General features: G+C 40.8%; 1 protein-coding gene across 1 annotated transcript in view; it reads left to right on the top strand.

Moving 5' to 3' along the window:
• Kdr (kinase insert domain receptor) overlaps window positions 1–18,373 on the top strand; it is a 42,827-nt gene extending 24,454 nt beyond the window's left edge. The window contains exons 20-30 of the mRNA XM_090343585.1: window positions 497–585; window positions 1,112–1,265; window positions 3,121–3,218; window positions 5,396–5,518; window positions 5,861–5,972; window positions 6,214–6,313; window positions 6,814–6,919; window positions 8,184–8,335; window positions 13,363–13,462; window positions 13,951–14,036; window positions 16,748–18,373. Of these exons, the coding sequence (XP_090199711.1) occupies window positions 497–585; window positions 1,112–1,265; window positions 3,121–3,218; window positions 5,396–5,518; window positions 5,861–5,972; window positions 6,214–6,313; window positions 6,814–6,919; window positions 8,184–8,335; window positions 13,363–13,462; window positions 13,951–14,036; window positions 16,748–16,970 (1,343 nt within the window). The 3' untranslated portion in view covers window positions 16,971–18,373. The remainder of the gene's footprint in view (window positions 1–496; window positions 586–1,111; window positions 1,266–3,120; window positions 3,219–5,395; window positions 5,519–5,860; window positions 5,973–6,213; window positions 6,314–6,813; window positions 6,920–8,183; window positions 8,336–13,362; window positions 13,463–13,950; window positions 14,037–16,747) is intronic.
• The last annotated feature ends 831 nt before the right edge of the window (window positions 18,374–19,204 follow it).

Genomic DNA, 19,204 nt, shown 5'->3' on the forward strand with positions numbered 1-19,204 from the left:
AAGGATAAAAATAAACACCAACAATTGAAAGCAATGGACCTTAAGAGAAAGTGACCTCTGGGCCAGGTGTAATGGGGTATACATGTAATCTTTGCTACTCAGAAGGTAGAGGTTAGAACTCTCTGAGGCTGGTCTCAGGGAAAAATGTAAACATAAACTAGAAGGTTGGATGCATGGCTCAGTTGGCGAGTGTTTTCTTAGAGAGTTTGAGGCCTGAGTTCAAACCCCAATACTGCTCCCCCCACCAAAAAAAAAATCCTCAGGTAATTGCATTGGAATGAAAGGATAGATTTTCTTCTGACATTTGATTAATCTTACTGTAGCATCTGCCTTTTGGAAAAAGAAAAGCTATAATATAGGGTCACCAAATTTATATGACCCTGTTCCCATGAAAGGTGCCTCTGGCACATTTTGGGGTCAATCAATATGTTGAACACTTAGTAAGAAACAGAAGCAAAATACATTTTCTGTTCTTGATGTGGCATGTTATCTGTAGGCCCTCTGATGGTGATCGTGGAGTTTTGCAAGTTTGGCAACCTCTCAACCTACTTACGGGGCAAGAGAAATGAATTCATTCCCTACAAGGTACAGTGTCTCTTTAGTTCACTTTGGCCATGTTGTCGTATGGATGAACATTCATTGTAGCTGGTCTTCATTTGCTTTTCACTTGAGATTCGATGGGGAGCTTATCTCCCATGAACTCTTGCTTGGCATAACTTCCTCTTCTTTCCTTCTGGAGAGACATATACTCGCTTATGTTTTATTTTTGTGACTTAAAGTACCTGAAGGAACCAGAGGGGGGAGAGAGCAGGAATAACAAAGGAGAGGGAGGAGCTGAGGGAAGATTCTATCTTCCTTCCCATGGAGACAGATATACAGAATCTTTGCCCTAGAAATACCTAGGGCATGAGAATACATCTGAATGCAGTGTGAGATGAGGCATTTGTCATTTTCAGCTAAAGAAGGAGCTTAGCTTTAGAAAAGAAACCCTTGTCCTAAATTTCATCTCAGGTCCTGCAATGTCTTCACATTGATGTCCTTTTGAGCACTTCAGTTTTTGAACACTTTGCTACATTTTATTCAATGAACTGGTTCATTTGTTTTCTCACAGACCAAAGGTGCACGATTCCGTCAAGGAAAAGACTACGTTGGTGAAATTTCTGTGGATCTGAAACGCCGTTTGGACAGCATCACCAGTAGCCAGAGTTCAGCCAGCTCAGGATTTGTTGAGGAGAAATCTCTCAGTGATGTGGAGGAGGAAGAAGGTACCTGTCCTTGCTCTCTCTGTGCTGAAGTATGTGCCTGTCAGGGTAGACCAGGTGACCAGGGCATGGCAAGGACATGGTCACAGAATAAGACTCATGTCTTAAAAGATCTAAATTCCTTGTCAGTCTTTTTCCAAGTGAAGTGTGGTGGCTCTTAGTAGGGAGTCCGAATAAGGCTATTCTGAAGAAATCTAGAGAGTCAAATGGGAAGAGTAGTTGTTAGCAAGCAAACCAATAGTCTTAAAATACTGGGCCAGCATTTATTGGCTGGAAAGGCTCAGAGATATGCTCCAGAAGGGAGTGGAGACTGTCTAGTGCTTGATTAGCCTCCTATTGCTTTTGGTGGTTCAACCCCCTTTGTATTGTTTCTCAGCACAAGAAGACCCTTTCAGTGAACGTTTCCTGGGACAGTTTAGGGGCCATCCTTTGTCTCTATTCCATTCTAACTGGCTTTCCTCCCCTTCTAACCATCCTTACTTAGTGAACTCTTAGAAAACAGATTTGTCTGCTTCCATTAAGTTCCCAAAGATATTTCTGTGCTCTTTTAAGGGTAGAGCTGTGGCCTCAGCAACCCCTAGGACTTGAGTTAGCTTCAGGATACCCTGAATGGCTGCTTTCTTTGGGAGGTTCAAGGATAGCACTCTGGACATAGAGATGAGCCTTCTTGACATTTGGCTCTTCTCTAGATGTGAGTTTAGAAGAACCCAGTCAGGAACCAGTAGAAGAAATCCACTTCTACAGGTAGAACAGTCCACAGCTAGAACTTATGTGTAAACTCTTTCCTTTAGAAGCTGAAGGAGGGAGCACGAGGTTGGTGCTGGGTTAGAGGAATGGGGGAGGGAGTCCAGGCCTTACGTCGCCCTCCTGAATGGAGTGATCTCTGCTCTGATTCTCCTTGCTCACACAATGGTGGCCAGAGATTTGGAAACGTAAGGGAATAAGGTGGTGTTGGGAATAGAAAGGGCCTAGAATGACAAACCTGGTATTTTGCTTCTGTTTGTATTTTCATTTGTGAAATGAAGAATGTTTCACTAATTGTTCCCAGAGAGCCTTTAGGCTTCAAACTCATTGAATAAAAAGTCTTGTAGCCTTAAATGCTCATGGGATTATTATTATAGCTAAGTTTGTGTTTATTCTGATATTTGTATCCAGGAAAGAGGCCTCCAGTCTTATCAGACCAAAGTTGGTGGATTGTTTTGAAATACTCATTGATGTCTTAGTGTTTATTTGTACCTCTTGCCCTGCAGCAATTATTACCCATTTACATAGATTCATTTTTTCTCTCATGTTCTTGCTATCTCACATTCGTATCCTTGCAGGGAAAATAAAACATCCTTCCAGCCAAATTTAATGTATTTACAGCACTTTTTAAATTTGGAAATGAAAGACAGAAATCTTGTTCCGGTATTTTTAGTTTGTCTTTGTGGACTGTAGCTCGACATGTGTCTTTGTCCCAAGACAAAGCCCGGAGAGAGAAAAATATTTGATGATCCCGAATATTGTTGTCTTATTTTTAGAGTTCTTGATATGAAACTATTGTTCATCCTTCTGGGCACATGAAAAAGATAAAGAAAACAAAACATTAACAGCTTCAGACAGTAAATTTGAAAGTCCTCTTTCTCTGTTCTCTATTTTGGGTTTACCCAGTTCAATTTGCTTGAAATGGGAAAGCCAGTATTTCTCCTAAAATGGAGAAACCAATATGGGGAAGGCTAATATTAGAGTTTCAAAAATGAACAGATGACAGAGGCACTTTCTCTCTGCTTCTCCTTCCTGAAACTTACTCAGATAGACTTAGAAGCCAGTGTGTGGAGAGTGGGCATATTCACCAGTGTCTTTTTACCTCTTCTGACAGTGTCTGAGGAACTGTACAAGGACTTTCTGACCTTGGAGCACCTCATCTGTTACAGTTTCCAAGTGGCCAAGGGGATGGAATTCTTGGCATCCCGGAAGGTAAGATAATTAAGGAGGTCTAGGCAACTCACAGATGTGGAAATTGGGTGTCTAGCACCAGCCTGTGGTGCTCACTTGAAATGGAAATTTATACAACATTTCTAGGACTTTGGAAGACTCTCTCCTGGAGAGGCTCTTTTTTCTTCTAATGAGGGGATTTCATGAACTTAAGCTGTGTAATGAATACTCAGCTAGTTAACATTTTCCAAACACCAGGGAGTTCTAAGCACTGCTGTACTGACCACCAAGCAAAGCATTCCATTCCAATGGTCTTATTTCTGGTGAATGAAACAAATAATAGACAATATAAACAAGCAACATAAATAGCAGGTTAGATGAAAGTATATAGTTGGGAAAATAAATCAGGAAGGGCCTATAGAGTATACAGAAGTAGTATGTTGCATGGACATGGGCTTCTCCTAGTGTGTATTTTAATTTTAAACTAGGTGGAGGAGAAAAACTTACTAAGAATATGACAGTTGAGCAATGGTCTAGGAGAGTTGGGAGGCTGAGCCTTGCAAAAATCTTGGTGTAGGAGAGAGTCTATTTTTAATTTATTTTACATTCATCACCACCCATCAAAAAGTATTTGTTAGTAGTATAATTAGAAAGCAGGAAAGACAGGCTTCAGATGAGAATGATTACAAGAACTAAAATTAGAAAGTAGGCCAAACAAAGGCTGAGGTGGAGACGTGACAAGTTACAAATATTCCAAAGGTTGTAAACATCACAGACAAGGAGGGAGGGTAAGCTGAATACATTTATATCAAGCAAGAAAGACTCAAATTAATATCCAGGAAAAGTGTTCTGTTGACACAATAAATTTGTAGCAGGTTGGTAGGAAAATGTCCTTTTCTTTTTAATTATAAATTACAGTGACATCCCTAGCCATTTTTAACACCTGAGGTTAAAGTTTCTCTTGGTATTCAGAGTCTGGATCTTAGATATTTCTGTGGGAGAGTTTCTATCTTCTCCTAAGGTGAAGGAAAGAAACCAGGTCCCACAGGTTTCTTCCAAAGAGAAAGGCCTTTTGCCCTTTTCAAATATTATGATTTTGTTGTTGTTGTTATTATTATTATGGCCAGAACTCATCATTGAGTAGGATTCCTTTCAGAGCCTAAGAAATGAATGAAATGGTAGTTGGAAGCTGGGAATCCTTAAGTTTTTTTGTTTTTTTTTTGTTTTTGTATCTACCAGATGATTTCTACAATGCTACCCAGTTGTCAGGTTAAGAAAGAAGTAGAAGTATTACATGTAACATGAAACTGCCAATTTTGGTTAATCCATACTAGTCAATGTTCTTCTGAGTGCATTTTATCCATAGGGAAGTGCCCTGAAGACTATGGTGCCAGGTGGATGGTGTCAGTAAAATGTCTGGCCTATACTCACATAGAGTTTCATCTAAAAGATGTGAAGCTTTCATTTATTCCCAATGTTGCATGAGACTCTTAGTCACACAGATTTATCCTGTGGTGCTTCAATAGAATTTTGGTCCTAATTATGATAGCTGTTTAGTAGAAGAAGTTAGATGGACTTAGGAGAGAGAGAAAGGAGAACTTGAGGAGTTGAAGAGAAGGTTTAAAGCGAAGGCGAATTCCATTTTAACTTTCAGTGTGCAAGGGCTTGATGTGTACTAGGCTGGCAAGGCCTTCTGAGGCCTTTATGGTAATAACTAATGGAAATGGTGCAGCTGCTCTGGGAACCACCAGCCATAACCAGTCCACTTTCAGTTCCCAGTGGAAAAGGGAAGCCAAAAAAGATCCCCGGGCAATGAGAGCACCTTGTTTCTAATTTCCGCACATTCATTCAAGAGAACTCCATTCTAGGACCTCCTTAAAATAATGTTTGTTTGTTTTTTTTAAACCAAATATGGTGCCAGACAAAAGGGATGTGTGGATGTGACCAGAAACACATTTTAAAAATTGTGCCCTAGACAAGTCTATTTATGACCCCAACATCATACCCTGACCTAATCATTTGACTGAAAAGGCTGGGAGCTCTTTATGAAATAAGCAGATGTGTGTCTCCACAAAGCTCATGGACAGTTTTCCTGAAGTGTTGATAAAAGTTACTTGTTAATCAGTTGGTTCTGTGATGTGGGATATTTTTTTTTCTGAGTCATGAGATCACAACAGATGTAAAAACAATCCATAATATACATGCTGTTGTTTTGGCAGTGCATCCACAGGGACCTGGCGGCTCGAAATATCCTCCTTTCGGAGAAGAATGTGGTTAAAATCTGTGACTTTGGCCTGGCTCGGGATATTTATAAGGACCCAGATTATGTCAGAAAAGGAGATGTAAGTTTCTAAGATGAATATTGTAACCTAATTGAAGAATTGAAACTCTTCCTAGCAAATTGCAGAACATATGTTGAAGAGCAAAGAAAACACTTTCATAAAAAATAAAATTCTGGGGGCTTGGTGTTTGGCCTAGTGGTAGAGTGCTTGCCTAGCATGCATGAAGACCTGGGTTCGATTCCTTGGTACCACTTACATAGAAAAGGCTGGAAGTGGTGCTGTGGCTTAAGTGGTAGAAGAGCTCTAGCCTTGAGAAAAGTCCAAGGACAGTGCTCAGGCCCTGAGTTCAAGCCTCATGACTGACAAAAAAAAAAATCTGATTATTGTCTCTCACCCTCCTAGGCCCGTTTGCCTTTGAAATGGATGGCCCCAGAAACCATCTTTGACCGAGTGTACACAATTCAGAGTGATGTGTGGTCCTTCGGTGTTTTGCTCTGGGAAATATTTTCCTTAGGTAAGTAAGTCTCTTTGTCTCCCTGTCCAGACTTCAGATGATAGAGATTAATAACTCCAATACATTTTCCTCTATTGCCTTTTTATTTCTGTTAAGTGAAATTTCTTGGAAGGTTTAGATTTTAAAATGTACAAGTAAAAAAAGATACACTACATTGATGAAAATATTCAAGAATCCGATTTAGGGCTTTATAGAAGAGAAAAAACAAATCACAGAATCCCTCTTTCTTGATTTACTCTAGGTGCTTCTCCATATCCTGGGGTAAAGATTGATGAGGAATTTTGTCGGCGATTGAAAGAAGGGACTAGAATGAGGGCTCCTGACTATACCACACCAGAAATGTAAGACTTCAAAAAGTATCACTTAGTTTTTTGGTCTCTCTCTTTGCTTTCTATCTAAAGGACTTTTCTTTACATAGATCTACGGAGTGGTCTAGTTTGTGTCCTTCTTTTCCCTAAAGCCTTTCTTGATAATCTGAAGCCACTGAGGTCTTGGAACAGCTACTGCTTTTTGAAACATGAGCACTTCTTTAGTCATGCCAAATAATTTTATTACATTCGTGTGTGCATGTGTGTGTGTGTGTGTGTGTGTGTGTGTGTGTGTGTGTGTGAGAGAGAGAGAGAGAGAGAGAGAGAGAGAGAGAGAGAGAGAGAGAGAGAGAGAGAGAGAGATTCTTTTTTATATACACAGCAGCCTCTGATTGTCTTACATAGTTTTGGAACTGTTTAGCATCTCAGCTCAGAGTGGACTTTCACTAAATCCTTGCTGTTCAAGAGCTTATTTGTGTACCAGATCTAGAAGAAAAGAGGCAGTTAATGAAGTCTCTATTTTGTTTCTCTAGGTACCAGACCATGCTTGATTGCTGGCATGAAGAACCCAATCAGAGACCCACGTTTTCAGAATTGGTGGAACATTTGGGAAATCTGCTGCAAGCGAATGCTCAGCAGGTTTGTAAACCTCTGTTTGAGAAGCTTCTACAAAAAGAACTTCATTGTAAGGATTTGGCTTCTGTCTAAAGCTTCTCATTGCTCCATGCTATAGCATTCCTCTTAGCCACTGAAGGAGTTTTCGTCTTCCAAATATGAGCAATAGTGCTTTGTAAAAGCTGTAATTATCCTTTTAGAGTCAGCCTCTAAGACATAGCCTAGGAACAGATTGCATTTATCCCAGCTACTTATATTTTGTTATATCTCCAAGTGCTCTTCTAACTTTATTTAAAAAAATTGGGTTGATCCTTAGAATATCAACGATGGAAGGAATTTCAAATAAGTTCTACAGTCAAAAATACATCCAGGGGGGCCGGGAGTTTGGCCTAGTGGTTAAAAGTGCTTGCCTAGCATGCATGAAGACCCGGGTTCGATTCCTCGGCACCACATACATAGAAAAAAGCCGGAAGTGGTGCTGAGGCTCAAGTGGTAGAGCTCTAGCCTTGAGAAAGTCCAAGGACAGTGCTCAGGCCCTGAGCTTAAGCCCAGGACTGGTAAAAAAAAAAAATACATCCAGACCATGTACAATAGATTTCTTTATCCCTTCCCCCTTGGTAAAGCCCCAGGCCTTTTCTCATACCTTCAGCTGGGTGGTGTTAGAATTGTGGCCTTTACTTTTAGAAAGTTAGCTCATCTCCAGTCAATAGCTCTTATTACAACAGAAGCCAATATCCTCCTCCTTTTTTTTTTTTTAACAGCCAGAGGACACTGGGTCAAATCTGTTTTCACCCATTAAAAACTTGCAAACCTTTCAGCATATCCAATTACCCTTTCTTTGGAGAAATAACATTCAAAGGTGCCACTTTTTCCCTGAAGGCCCATTCTCCTACCCATTTGTTGCTTTCCTTTTTCGAATGTTGTCTATTTTTCCATTGCCTTGACATGTAGAGGCTACAATCATTGTCCAGGCTCTGGAAGACCTGGCCTGTGTAGAGAGTTTGGTGGAGAAATGGTTTCTCAGCTCTGCAGTGTGCCTGCAGTGCTAGTCACTATAGTTCTCTGTGGTCCTTTTACCCATCTTGCTTGTATTTAGCTCCTTTCATATGCAGTACACACATAGACCTGGTGAGTGCCCTTTTGCTTTGGTCACTATTTTAACACGGACTCAAAGACTTGGATTCAATATAGAAAATAAGGCACCCATAGTCAAGAGCTGTTCTGGCCTTTGTTTTCACGAGAAGGCCCTTGAAGCCATAACAATAGCATTCGGTGTTTATTGTTTCAGGATGGCAAAGACTACATTGTTCTTCCAATATCAGAGACTCTGAGCATGGAAGAGGATTCTGGACTCTCTCTGCCTACCTCACCTGTTTCCTGTATGGAGGAAGAGGAAGTGTGCGACCCTAAATTCCATTATGACAACACAGCAGGAATCAGGTAGTGTAAATGGCTAACATCCCTTCAGGGGGACTTCAAGGCCACCTGGGGAGGGGGAGGAAGATATTTGATAAGGCTGCTGCACCCCACTTGCGAGTAGCTCAAGTCCTGATACTATAAAGCCTGAGTGCTCCCTGAAGAAAGTCTGAGTAGGTGAGCTGCCGCCCATCTGTGTTCCATGCTGCTGCCACGAATCTGCCTTCACGAATCCTGAGCCCCACAGCTGTAAATAGCTAGAATGCCAGAGTCAGTTAATCTACACAGAAAGAAGGCAGTTTCACCAAAGCATCTGTATTAAAATCATCCCCATGTACACTTTTATTAATGTGAATTCAATGGCTTGGGAAAGATTCAGTGCGTATATGAAAACACACTGATGGCTCTCGGACAAAGAAACATCACGCTATGGTACAATGTTCTGATTTAGAGTGGACACTACATCTCGGCACCCCTACCCAGTCGGATTTATTTGCATAATGGGACATCTGTGCTTATTTGAAACATTTGTACTACAGTCCTCTCCTGGTTTGCAAAGGAATCATGCAGGAAGCTTTCTTTTTTTTTTTTTCTCTCCCCTCCCCCTCCAGGCACCTGGGCAAAGAAAAGAGTTGCTATGGTTTTTCCTAAGCCTGGGACTGCTTCCCTGTGCTATGTGTGTTGTCCTAGCGCATAATAGTATGGGTCCAGCCTGGACTTCTTTTTTTTTGTCTGTCGTGAGACTTGAACTATGGACCTGGGAGCTGAGCTCTTTAGCTAAAGGCTACTGTCCTACCCCTTGAGCCACAGCTCCATTTCCCATTTTCTAGGGATTAATTGGAATCTTTAGTGCCTAGGCTGTCTTTGAACCTTGATCCTTCCGTCTCAGCCTCCTCAGTAGCTAGGATTCCAGGTGTGAACTCCAAGTGCCCAGCTATCCATTACATTTATATCAAGAGCACGTGACATCTTTTGAAGACATTTTCCATCTATTACCATATTATACCCACATAAGAACTTTCAAAACCCAGTTTGGATGCAGATGTTGCACCCCAGGTTCAGCTCAATTATCTGGGGACCACACAATAGTAGGATTAACGATCTAGACATTAAAGTCAAGTGCATCTGGATGGGACATCCAGGCTGCCTCTTAACAACCGTGTGCCATGTCAAAAGCCATCTAACCTTTCCCTCAGTTTCTTTATCTATGAAATGAGGCAAAGCCACCCATACTGTTAGCAAAAGGTTGTTTGGAGAACTGTAGAGCTTAATGCATTGCTAAGTGTCTGACACTTAAAAGCACTGAATAAAGAATACCTATTTAGAGAGTTGCTTATAGTCACATTCTTGACATGAACTCAGGTACTTGGTTGTCTAATTCAGTTCTATTCTCCTGTGGTCCCAGAAGGGATCTGGGGTAGCAAGAATCATGAAATGGGATTCCCATGTTTACAAATTCCAAGGACAGTTTCCTCTGGCTTTCTGTGTGATCATTATCTGATCATGCCAGTATTACCTGCTCCACAGTCAGTGAAATGCTCAGTGGTGAATTATATTCTGTTTTGTTTTAGGACCAAGTTGTGTGAGGCTCTCAGTTGGGGTCTCTTGGCATGTTGGGTACTTTTTCAGATGGTGTTGAGCAGGAGATGAAAACCTATTTGCACAGTGGAAGTGCCAATGTGATGTTGGGTCTAAAAAGGGATTGTTAGTTAGCATTGATCCCCAGAAGCCTGGACACATGTGACACCATGTCCCCAGCACAGGCCTAGCTCCTGTTTTCTGTCTGTGAATTTTGAGTTGATCTTTCAAGTCTATTTTCTCTTTTAGCTATCTATAAGTTGTTGTTTTTTTTTTTTTTAACACAGACTGGAATCTTTTATCCTCCTTCCCTCACAACTCTCTGTTTCTTTTCTCCTGATTACCTTGAAATTATCTGCATTACAGGACACACTGTAGTGTGGCATCTACATACTATGTGCTTCATTTTGGGGTTCTATTGAGGTTCAGCTTCTCTGGGAAGAACGGAAAAAGCCTGGGGGGGATCTCTGAGCTCTAATTCTATCCCCTCACATTTCCTTCTAATTTTCAACTCCATTGCATTATAAGTAGAGCTGGACAAAGACACGACTGTGGGAGCCAACCTCATGATTTGTTGTTGTCCCTTAAAACTATTTTAAAAATATTTGTTCAGTATTTATTTAGAGAAGGGGCTGAGAAGTGGCCGGGGGGTGGAATGGACCACTATGTCTAGACTTAGCTTTGTTTCTAATTTCCCCTGTGGGTCAATACTGGCCCCAAATTTGCATGCTTCCTGTAAGAAAGTGTATACCCTTTGGACTCCTCTCTTATCATGGCGGCTTGGGGACCATCTGTGGTGGTTCTGTCATTTCTTCTGGGGAGTGTTGCCTCCCACTCCACGCACCTTATCAAAGATTCCTTTGCAGTTTTTTCTCCCTGAGAAAGCCCCTGATATGTAAATTTTCCTCATTTTGGTAAATTACTTGTGATGCTCATAAAAGGATGCCTGAGACAGCCTGTTGGCTAGATGATCATGAACTTGGATCTCATAAGGGAATTGCTCTTTCTCTACCTTTTGTCTGGTCTACACTTCACCAGTCCCTGCCTGCCACATGGTCAGTATACACATGGGAATGCCAACACTTAATATGAGCTCAATAGAGCCTGGAGCAATCATGTCTGCTGCTCACTTCCTTTCTTCCTGATACTCTTCCAAGGGAGTCAGTGGAGAGTCAGGGAAGAGATGCCCACATGGGCTTTAGAGTCTATAAACCTGCTCTGAACCCTGCTTCTGCCCTTTACTAGCCAATTCACCCTTTGCTCCCCTCATTTCCAAATGGGAAATAAAATCTGTTTTGTAGTCTTGTCCTTACAATATTTGCGAGGATGGCATGTCAACGGTGAAGGACCATGCCTGTTTTGTAAATTACTAGGCTTAGAGTTCAAAGAGTTGTCCCTTCTAAGGCAACTTCATTACTGCCCAAGCCTACTGACCTTGCTGGGTTTTATACCTAGATGTCTCCAACTTTCCTTTATTTAATCAGGCTGCCCTTCTTTCATAAATGTAATATTTCCTACTTCTTTCTTGGTCTCCCTGTCTCTGGTCTTACCCTTCTCAATCCAGAATCATTGTTTTCCCTCTGTCTCTGTCTCTGTCTCTGTCTCTTTCTCCATCTTTCTCTGAGGTACTGGGATTTCCACTCAAGATCTCACTCTTACCAGACAGATTTTCTCTCTTCCTCTTGGGCCATGCTCCTAGGCCTTTTTCCTTAGTCTGGTTTTTAGATAGGGCTTCATGCCTTTTTTCTCACTTTGTCTCAGACTTGAATCTCCTTCTCTTAACCCTTCCAAGTAGTTGGGATTATAGATGTCAGCCATGTTACCTGACCCAGAATCAATCTTGTCTCACTTTACCAATGAGAAGCCTTCTCTGGATTCTCATTGTCTTTCTCATAACAATCCAGAATTCTAGCTGTGTGATTTTAGACAATCTATTTCACCTTTCTGTGATTCAGTAATTGAAAAGAGGGCTTGATAATATACCTTTCCCCAGAATGTACCGCTGTGTGGGGGTAAGGTTTGCAGAAGCATTTAGCACAGTGCTTGGCAGAGTCTCAGGCAGGGCTTTCTGAATGAGTTAATGAAGGATTGACGATGTCACCAGTAGTTTTTCACACACACACACACACACACACACACACACACACACACACACACACTGCTTCTGGGGATCACTTCTATGTCCTCTTTCTGTGGAGACTCCGAGTGAGGATGTTTCTCATAAAGCTCATTCTTTCCTCTGTGCAAGGAGGAACCAACTCTTTAGGGAAAAGACCTTTACTTCCCTTCTTCTTTTGCAGAGATGTTTGCCACTTGTTTCAGAAAGCTGCTTGCATGGAAAATCCATTGGGATAAAAGTGAAGAATGTGTTTACTATCTCTGTGGGCCTTTCCTTATCTCCATTTGCCTCCAAGAGTTTTGATAGGATTACAGGTCTCCCTGAAGGCCAGGTGACAGACAGGGAAGGAGTAACCCCGGGGAATAGGTGATACATTGCTTGACAGGTCTCATTATTTGAACCCCTGAAGGAAATGGATACTCTTTGAAATTCAAGAGTGGAAAAACAAGCTTTGATTGACAGAGCATTGCTCTTGGTAAAGACACCAATTCCAGGTTTTGTCATGATACCCTTGTAAGCTAGGGAGAGGTAGCTGTTGCCATTTTTTAAAAAAGATTTAATGTTTATTAGTTTGCTTTGATTGTACAAAACATATTTGCATACATGCACATAACATATGGTGATAGGATTTACCAGTATCTTTTTCTTTAAGGGAGGAGGCAATTGAGGCATGGAACATTTCACGACTTTCTCGTTTGTATAATCAGTGTACCTAGCATCCTTGGGGATCAGTAGCGTCAGAAATACACAAGCTATCTTGAAACTCTTAAGCCATTTCTATTTCCTGATTTAGATAGGCAACTAGGGGAGCTAAAAATAGGGGCAAGTGAGGCTCCTTCCACATCACTTTTTGCACAAAGACTACATGTGGAAGGAGCTGTCTTTAGACCATGGCTGGCTCTGTGACCTTTAAGAAGACCTACAGGGTTTCCTCTGCCCAGATTGTTCTTTGAGTATTTGTTTTCCAGAGCAACTTTCTTTGGAGGTGGCTGGAAAGCTGTGAAGCACTGGATAATATGTCCAGAATGCAGAGAAGGAATGACCAGGCTGAAGGCAGTCGATCGCTTAGCATATTATTGTCTCTAGTCCAGCATTGGACCTTAGAAACACAATTCAAAGGAACAGGGCCTTCTGAGTCGTATTATACTTTCAAATGGACTTTTACAGGAAATTAAGTCTTCAATATGTGCTTAGCAAAGAAAGATGTTTTTTAAAGTTATTTTTCTTTTTTCCCAAGGATATTTTGAAGGTTGTTATTAAACTTGTGGTTGAAAGATAATGAACTTAGGTATCATTGGTGGTATCTGCAACCAAATATACCACTACTCAAATATAAATATTTGTTCTTTTGCAGTCAGTATCTGCAGAACAGTAAGCGAAAAAGCCGGCCAGTGAGTGTAAAAACATTTGAAGATATCCCACTGGAAAAACCAGAAGTCAAAGTAATCCCAGATGTAAGTACATCTTTTAAAAATAGTCTTAGAAATAATACCAAGGATGAAACATTACCCTGATAAATATTAGCCTAAGCATTCGAGTCTGAGAGCCTCATTATAATGCTATCCTTGAGATTGTGTGTATCATGGAGATGTTGTAGAGAGGAAACTTTGGGTTTTCCATAAGAAAAGTGCCTGACCCAAGGTCCAGTAGAGTCTAGCATCATATCCAATCTCACTAAATGGCAGAACTGTAAAGAGAAGGATGGATGCTAGCCCCCTCAGCTACTTTCTACATCATCTCTTCTCCTTGACCTCACCCTACTTCTACGAAATAGTTGTTTCCTCTTACGGTTTGTACAATCTCTGGCTATGATAACTTTACTTTTCTTGGTAGGAAATTGGTCTGTATTAACTGGTAAATGAGCTAAAAAATGAGTTTAATTAAATAACTGATCAGTTGTATATGCTCAATCAATGGTGACATCTTACTATCTCTTTAAAAGGACAATCAGACAGACAGTGGCATGGTTCTTGCATCAGAAGAGCTGAAGACTTTGGAAGACAGAGCTAAATTAGCTCCATCTTTTAGGTAAGACTTGGGAGGGGCAATTTTTCAGAGGAACTTTTGGAAGGAACTTAAATCTTTTAATATAAGTTTAATTTTATTTTTCATATCTTTAATGGTTGGTGAAATTAATATCCTAAATTAGCAACCCAATAAAGAGCTGAAATGAAGCATTGAAATGACAAATGTAAAAAAAAACTACTGTAAATTTGAGTATTTAGTCAATTTCTATGAACAGATTCATAAATAGTAGGGAACTTCTGAATATTTATTAGTATCAGAGTTTTTATGGTTCTGGTCTATTATCAAAGAAGTCATTACTAAGATGATAGATTATTAACATCTCTGTGGACTCAGAATTTTCGAATCAGTACACAATTAACCATCTGCCATTAAGAAATATGATATAGATATATGTTTATTTACTTAAATCTTTAAATGTCATTATTTAAATCATTAAGTATTTGATTATGGGGAAAGTATTAAATTTCATTTGGAATGGAATCTCTCCCAAATAGTGCATCAGATACCAGTTATTGTTTTCTTCTTTTGGGGGGGTGGTCATGGGGTTTGAACTCTGGGCCTGGGTGCTGTCCCTCAGTTCTTTAGCTTAAGGCTACTGCCCTACCCCTGGGCCTGGGCATTGTCCTTGAACTCTTTATCTCAAGGCTACTGCCCTACCCCTTGAGCCACAGCCTTACTTCTTGTTTTCTAGTGTTTAATTGGAGATAAGAGTCTCTCATTCTTTAGTGTCCAGGCTGGCTTTGAACAGCGATCCTCAGATCTCAGCCTCCTGAGTAGCTAGGATTACAGGCATGAGCCACTGTGCCCGGGTGATTGTTTCTAAAATGTGGACCTTCTTTTTTATTTTGCCAGTCCTGGGGCTTGAACTCAGGGGCCTGACCACTGCCCTTGTGCTTTCTCAACGCTAATGCTCTACTTCTTGGGCCACAGCACCACTTGTGGGTTTTTCTATGTGTGTGGTACTGAGTAATCAACTCCAGGGCTTTGCGCATGCTAAGCAAGCACTCTACCACCAGGCCACACTGCTGACCCTGTACCTTCTCTTAAAACAACAATAAAAAATTAATGAAAATGTAAAAATGTTAATAAATTCTTTAATAAAAAAAGAATAATAGGGCTGAGCACTAGTGGCTTATATTCAGGAGTCTGAGATCTAAGGACTGTGATTCAAAGCCACTCCAGGCAGAAAAGTTCATGACATACTTGTTTCCAATTAGCCAGTAAAAAACTAGAACTGGAGGTATATGGCTCAAGTGGTAGAGAGCCAGCCTTGACTCTGTCGTGGGAGGGGGAAGGAGCTAAGCAAGAGGACAAGGTCAACTTCATGTCACAGGATCAATACAAAAAAATTATAATAGGTATAGATATTTGGTATGTATTTCCAAGAGGATTTCTTGTTGATAAGAATAGTTTTTCTTCCATCTGTAATGTAGTTGTTATAAGGGTGAATATCTATGGGTTTTTGAGTGATGCTTATGTTATACTAATAGCAATAAGAATAGTGTGCTAATATGTGATTTTATTTTTAAAGCTTCATAAGAAATTTTGAAAACCAATCACGTATTTTATGTTCAATTCAAAACATATTTATTATATAACTATTGTCAGTAATCATACCACTTTTCAAGACACTTTTAAATAAGTTTTATGGGGGTTGGGTTAAAAGGACATCTATTTCTAGTTCTCTGAAGAAAAGTCTTTTAAACTATAGAGGAACACAGAGTTCTCAAAACCCTTTTTATTGGGTTTTTTTTGTGTGTGTGTGGGGGAGAGGGGGTGGTTCTAGAGCTTGAACTTAGGGCTTGGATGCTGTTCTTGGGCTCATTTGCTCAAGGCTAGTGCTCTACCACTTAAAGCCATAACTTTACTTCTGGCTTTTTGGTGACTATTTGGAGATGACTCTTACGATCTTTTCTGCCAGGGTTGGCTTTGAACCACGATCCTCAGATCTCAGTATCCTACTAGCTAAGATCACGTGCATGAGCCTATGATTCTGATTTTTTTGGTCTGCTTTTATTAGGAATAATTTGAGTAAAACATATATAGAGAAAAGAAACCTTAGAGAAATTGCAAAGACTGAGGTCTTAGATCAACATATCCTACATTTATAAGCTTCAGCATGGTTACTCTGTCACTGAAAACATTCTCCAGTTGTTGCTGAGTGATGACTCCTCAATCTATCCAAGGAATGTGGTTTTGATGGGTAAAAAGCAGTTTTTGACATATCTGATTTGATTGTACACCGCTTCCAACTATTTGAGCTGAAAGTTGCTCAAGAACTTTACTAACACTAGGCACGCCCTGGAGTCTCCTAATCAACAGTGTAGAAAACACAAGCAAGCTTTCAAAGCACCCTGATTTTCCTTAATATCATGAAAGGGGCCTATTGGCTCCTATCATTGTATACAAACTTGTCAGTCTGCAAGGCCATAAAAATGTTCCATTGGTCAGAGACTCTACATAACTCAGCAGAGCTGGCCTTTCATCTCACCCCAGGCTTGAAAGACTTGGATCTGAATAAGAGAACTTATCTCCAACTACTAATTCATGCTCCTACCTGAAAATAGACATTGTCTGAGTAAATCTTGATGGGCTGATTAACAGCTGGGAGAGAGCAGGGCTGTTGTGGAGCTAGCAATGGGGTTAGGGTAAGAAGCCAAAAAAAAATGTCTTCTGGCCTTCAGCTCATTTGCTTGCTGTTTCTTCCACAGTGGACTGATGCCGAGTAAAAGCAGGGAGTCCGTAGCATCAGAAGGCTCCAACCAGACAAGTGGTTACCAGTCCGGGTATCACTCCGATGACACAGACACCACTGCATACTCCAGTGAGGAGGCAGAACTTTTAAAGCTGGTGGAGTCTGCTGTGCAAGTTGGAAGTTCAGGCCAGATCCTCCAGTCTGACCTAGGAACCACACTGAGTGTGTCTCCTGCTTAAGACGAAGCAGTCACAACTCTCTCTCTCTCTCTCTCTCTCTCTTACACACACACACACACACACACACACACACACACACACACACACACGCACATCCCACTCCTGAAAAATCGCACGAGAGGTGCTGCTGCTCGGATTTTCAAGTGCTGATCTTTCTACCACCAGGAAGTAGCTACGGTTGATTTTCATTTCAGAAAAAAAGAAGACGAGACAAAGGACCTTGGAGAGCCCGGGAGCTATACCTCTAAGCATTTCCTGAGAGGATGCTTGTGACCCAAGAATGTGTGTTTCCTTCCAGTATCGACCTGGTTCTCCCTTTGATTCATGGAAAAAGTATGTAGAATGCAGCCTATGGTAGGTTTCCCTCTGAGTTAGAACAAAAGATGTTCAAGAAATGATTTCCCCGTCCTCCAGGCAGTAGTAGCCATCCTTGGGGAGTGACCATTTCTGTAAAACAAAATGATAAACCAGGTCATATAAGTGCTTTGCATGTTGATGATGGGGAAGACTTGTAGGGTCAAGTCCACCCAAAAGGGTCTGTTGTGAGTGTGCGTTTGAGACTGAGCATAAGGAAGACGTGAGCTTGCTTGGCAAAAGCACTGAAGCCTGGCTGACTGTGCATTGTGTTACGTCTGGTGGAAGATGGGCCTGTGGCTGGTTAGGAAGTACAGAAGCTGCAGTGAAGATCCTGCTTTTAGAAGGTTGCGTGCTCTTCCCAGTTGGGCTAAAGACAAATTCCCTATGCTGTTTCCGACTCCTGATGAGAGTTCCTTCCGGACTCTTACGTGACTCCTGGACCAGCTCCAGGAAGGAAATGATGTGGTTCTGGCTGCCTTGTCTCCCAGGCTGATCCTTGATTCAGAACACCACAAAGAAAGGACACGGGGCTTGAGGTTCCTTGTGGTGTTGAAGAGTCCAGGCTGTACAGAGCAGCTTCTGGGTTTTCTGGGTGAATACCCACTTATCTGTCTCCACGGGAGTTGTCCAAGACTGAATGCGGTGAATTCAGAGTCAAGCTATGGGGTGAGGCTTCAGGAAGAATTCACCTTTTTTTTCTCTCCCTGATTCCCAAACAGTCTTGCCTCCCAATTCATCAGTACTTTAGTTTGTGGCTTCTTCACTCCAGATAACCTGATTTGGTTTGTTTATTCTCTGTTAGCCAGATTTCAGATTCCCTTATAGCCCAAATTATAGCAACATCTATTGTATTGTTTAGACTTTTAACATGTAAAGCTGGTTTCTACTGATTTTTACCTTTTTTTTTTAAAGGAAATGTATTTTTTTGTTTGGTACCATAGTGTGAAACGCTGGAAACAATGACTATAAAACATGCTATGGCACATATATTTATAGTTAGTTATGTAGAACAAATGTAATATATTAAAGTCTTTTATTATATATAATGAACTTTGTACTATTCACATTTGTATCAGTATTATGTAGCATAACAAAGATTGTAATGCTGTCAACAACTGATGTCATTTTATTAAAAAAATCCCCCAAATTTGAAGGAACCCTTTTCCACGGTTGTATTAATCTACATTAATCTTTCATTACTAAACAGGAGGAGGGAATAGATGTAACATAGTTGTCATGTGTACTTATTGTTTTATCCTTATAGAGTATTTTCATAAACTGTTCACATACTTCATAAGCCAATAAACGTATTCATAGTAAAATAGATAATAGTATAATATTATCAAAACCATTTTGAGGAGAACAACTTCTGGCTTGAGATCATTTCTTCTTGCTCTTTTCCATTATGCAAACAACTCAAACACACTGGTGTCCTATTCTGAGAGCTATTGAGATATCCATAGGATTCTGTGGTCTTCCAGGGACAGCCATGTCTATGAGAGTATGAATTCAACTTCAGGAGGTGAGGCATGATGAGACAGGGCAGCTCGACCTCAAAGAGGCAGAGGGCAGATGCATGGTCTCCAGCAATGTTTCATGCTCTCTCACAGTTACATTATTATCATATCCATTACTGACTCTTTTTGTGTGTGTTCCAGTACTGGGAATTGAACTCAGCACCTTGCACTCTTGCTTGGCTTCCTTGCTTAAGGTTAATGCTTTATCCCTCGAATCATACCTCTACTTTCAGTAGTTAACTGGACAGATTTGTCTGCTTGGACTAGCTTCAAACCATGACCCTCAAATCTCAGCTTCCTGGGTAGGTAGGATTTATAGGCACGAGCTTGTAGGACCCAGAAACCATTACTAGCATGTTG

This window comes from Megascapheus bottae, chromosome 13, assembly GCF_031878675.1.
Source record: "Megascapheus bottae isolate mThoBot1 chromosome 13, mThoBot2.hap1, whole genome shotgun sequence".
NCBI classification, from domain to species: domain Eukaryota; kingdom Metazoa; phylum Chordata; class Mammalia; order Rodentia; family Geomyidae; genus Megascapheus; species Megascapheus bottae.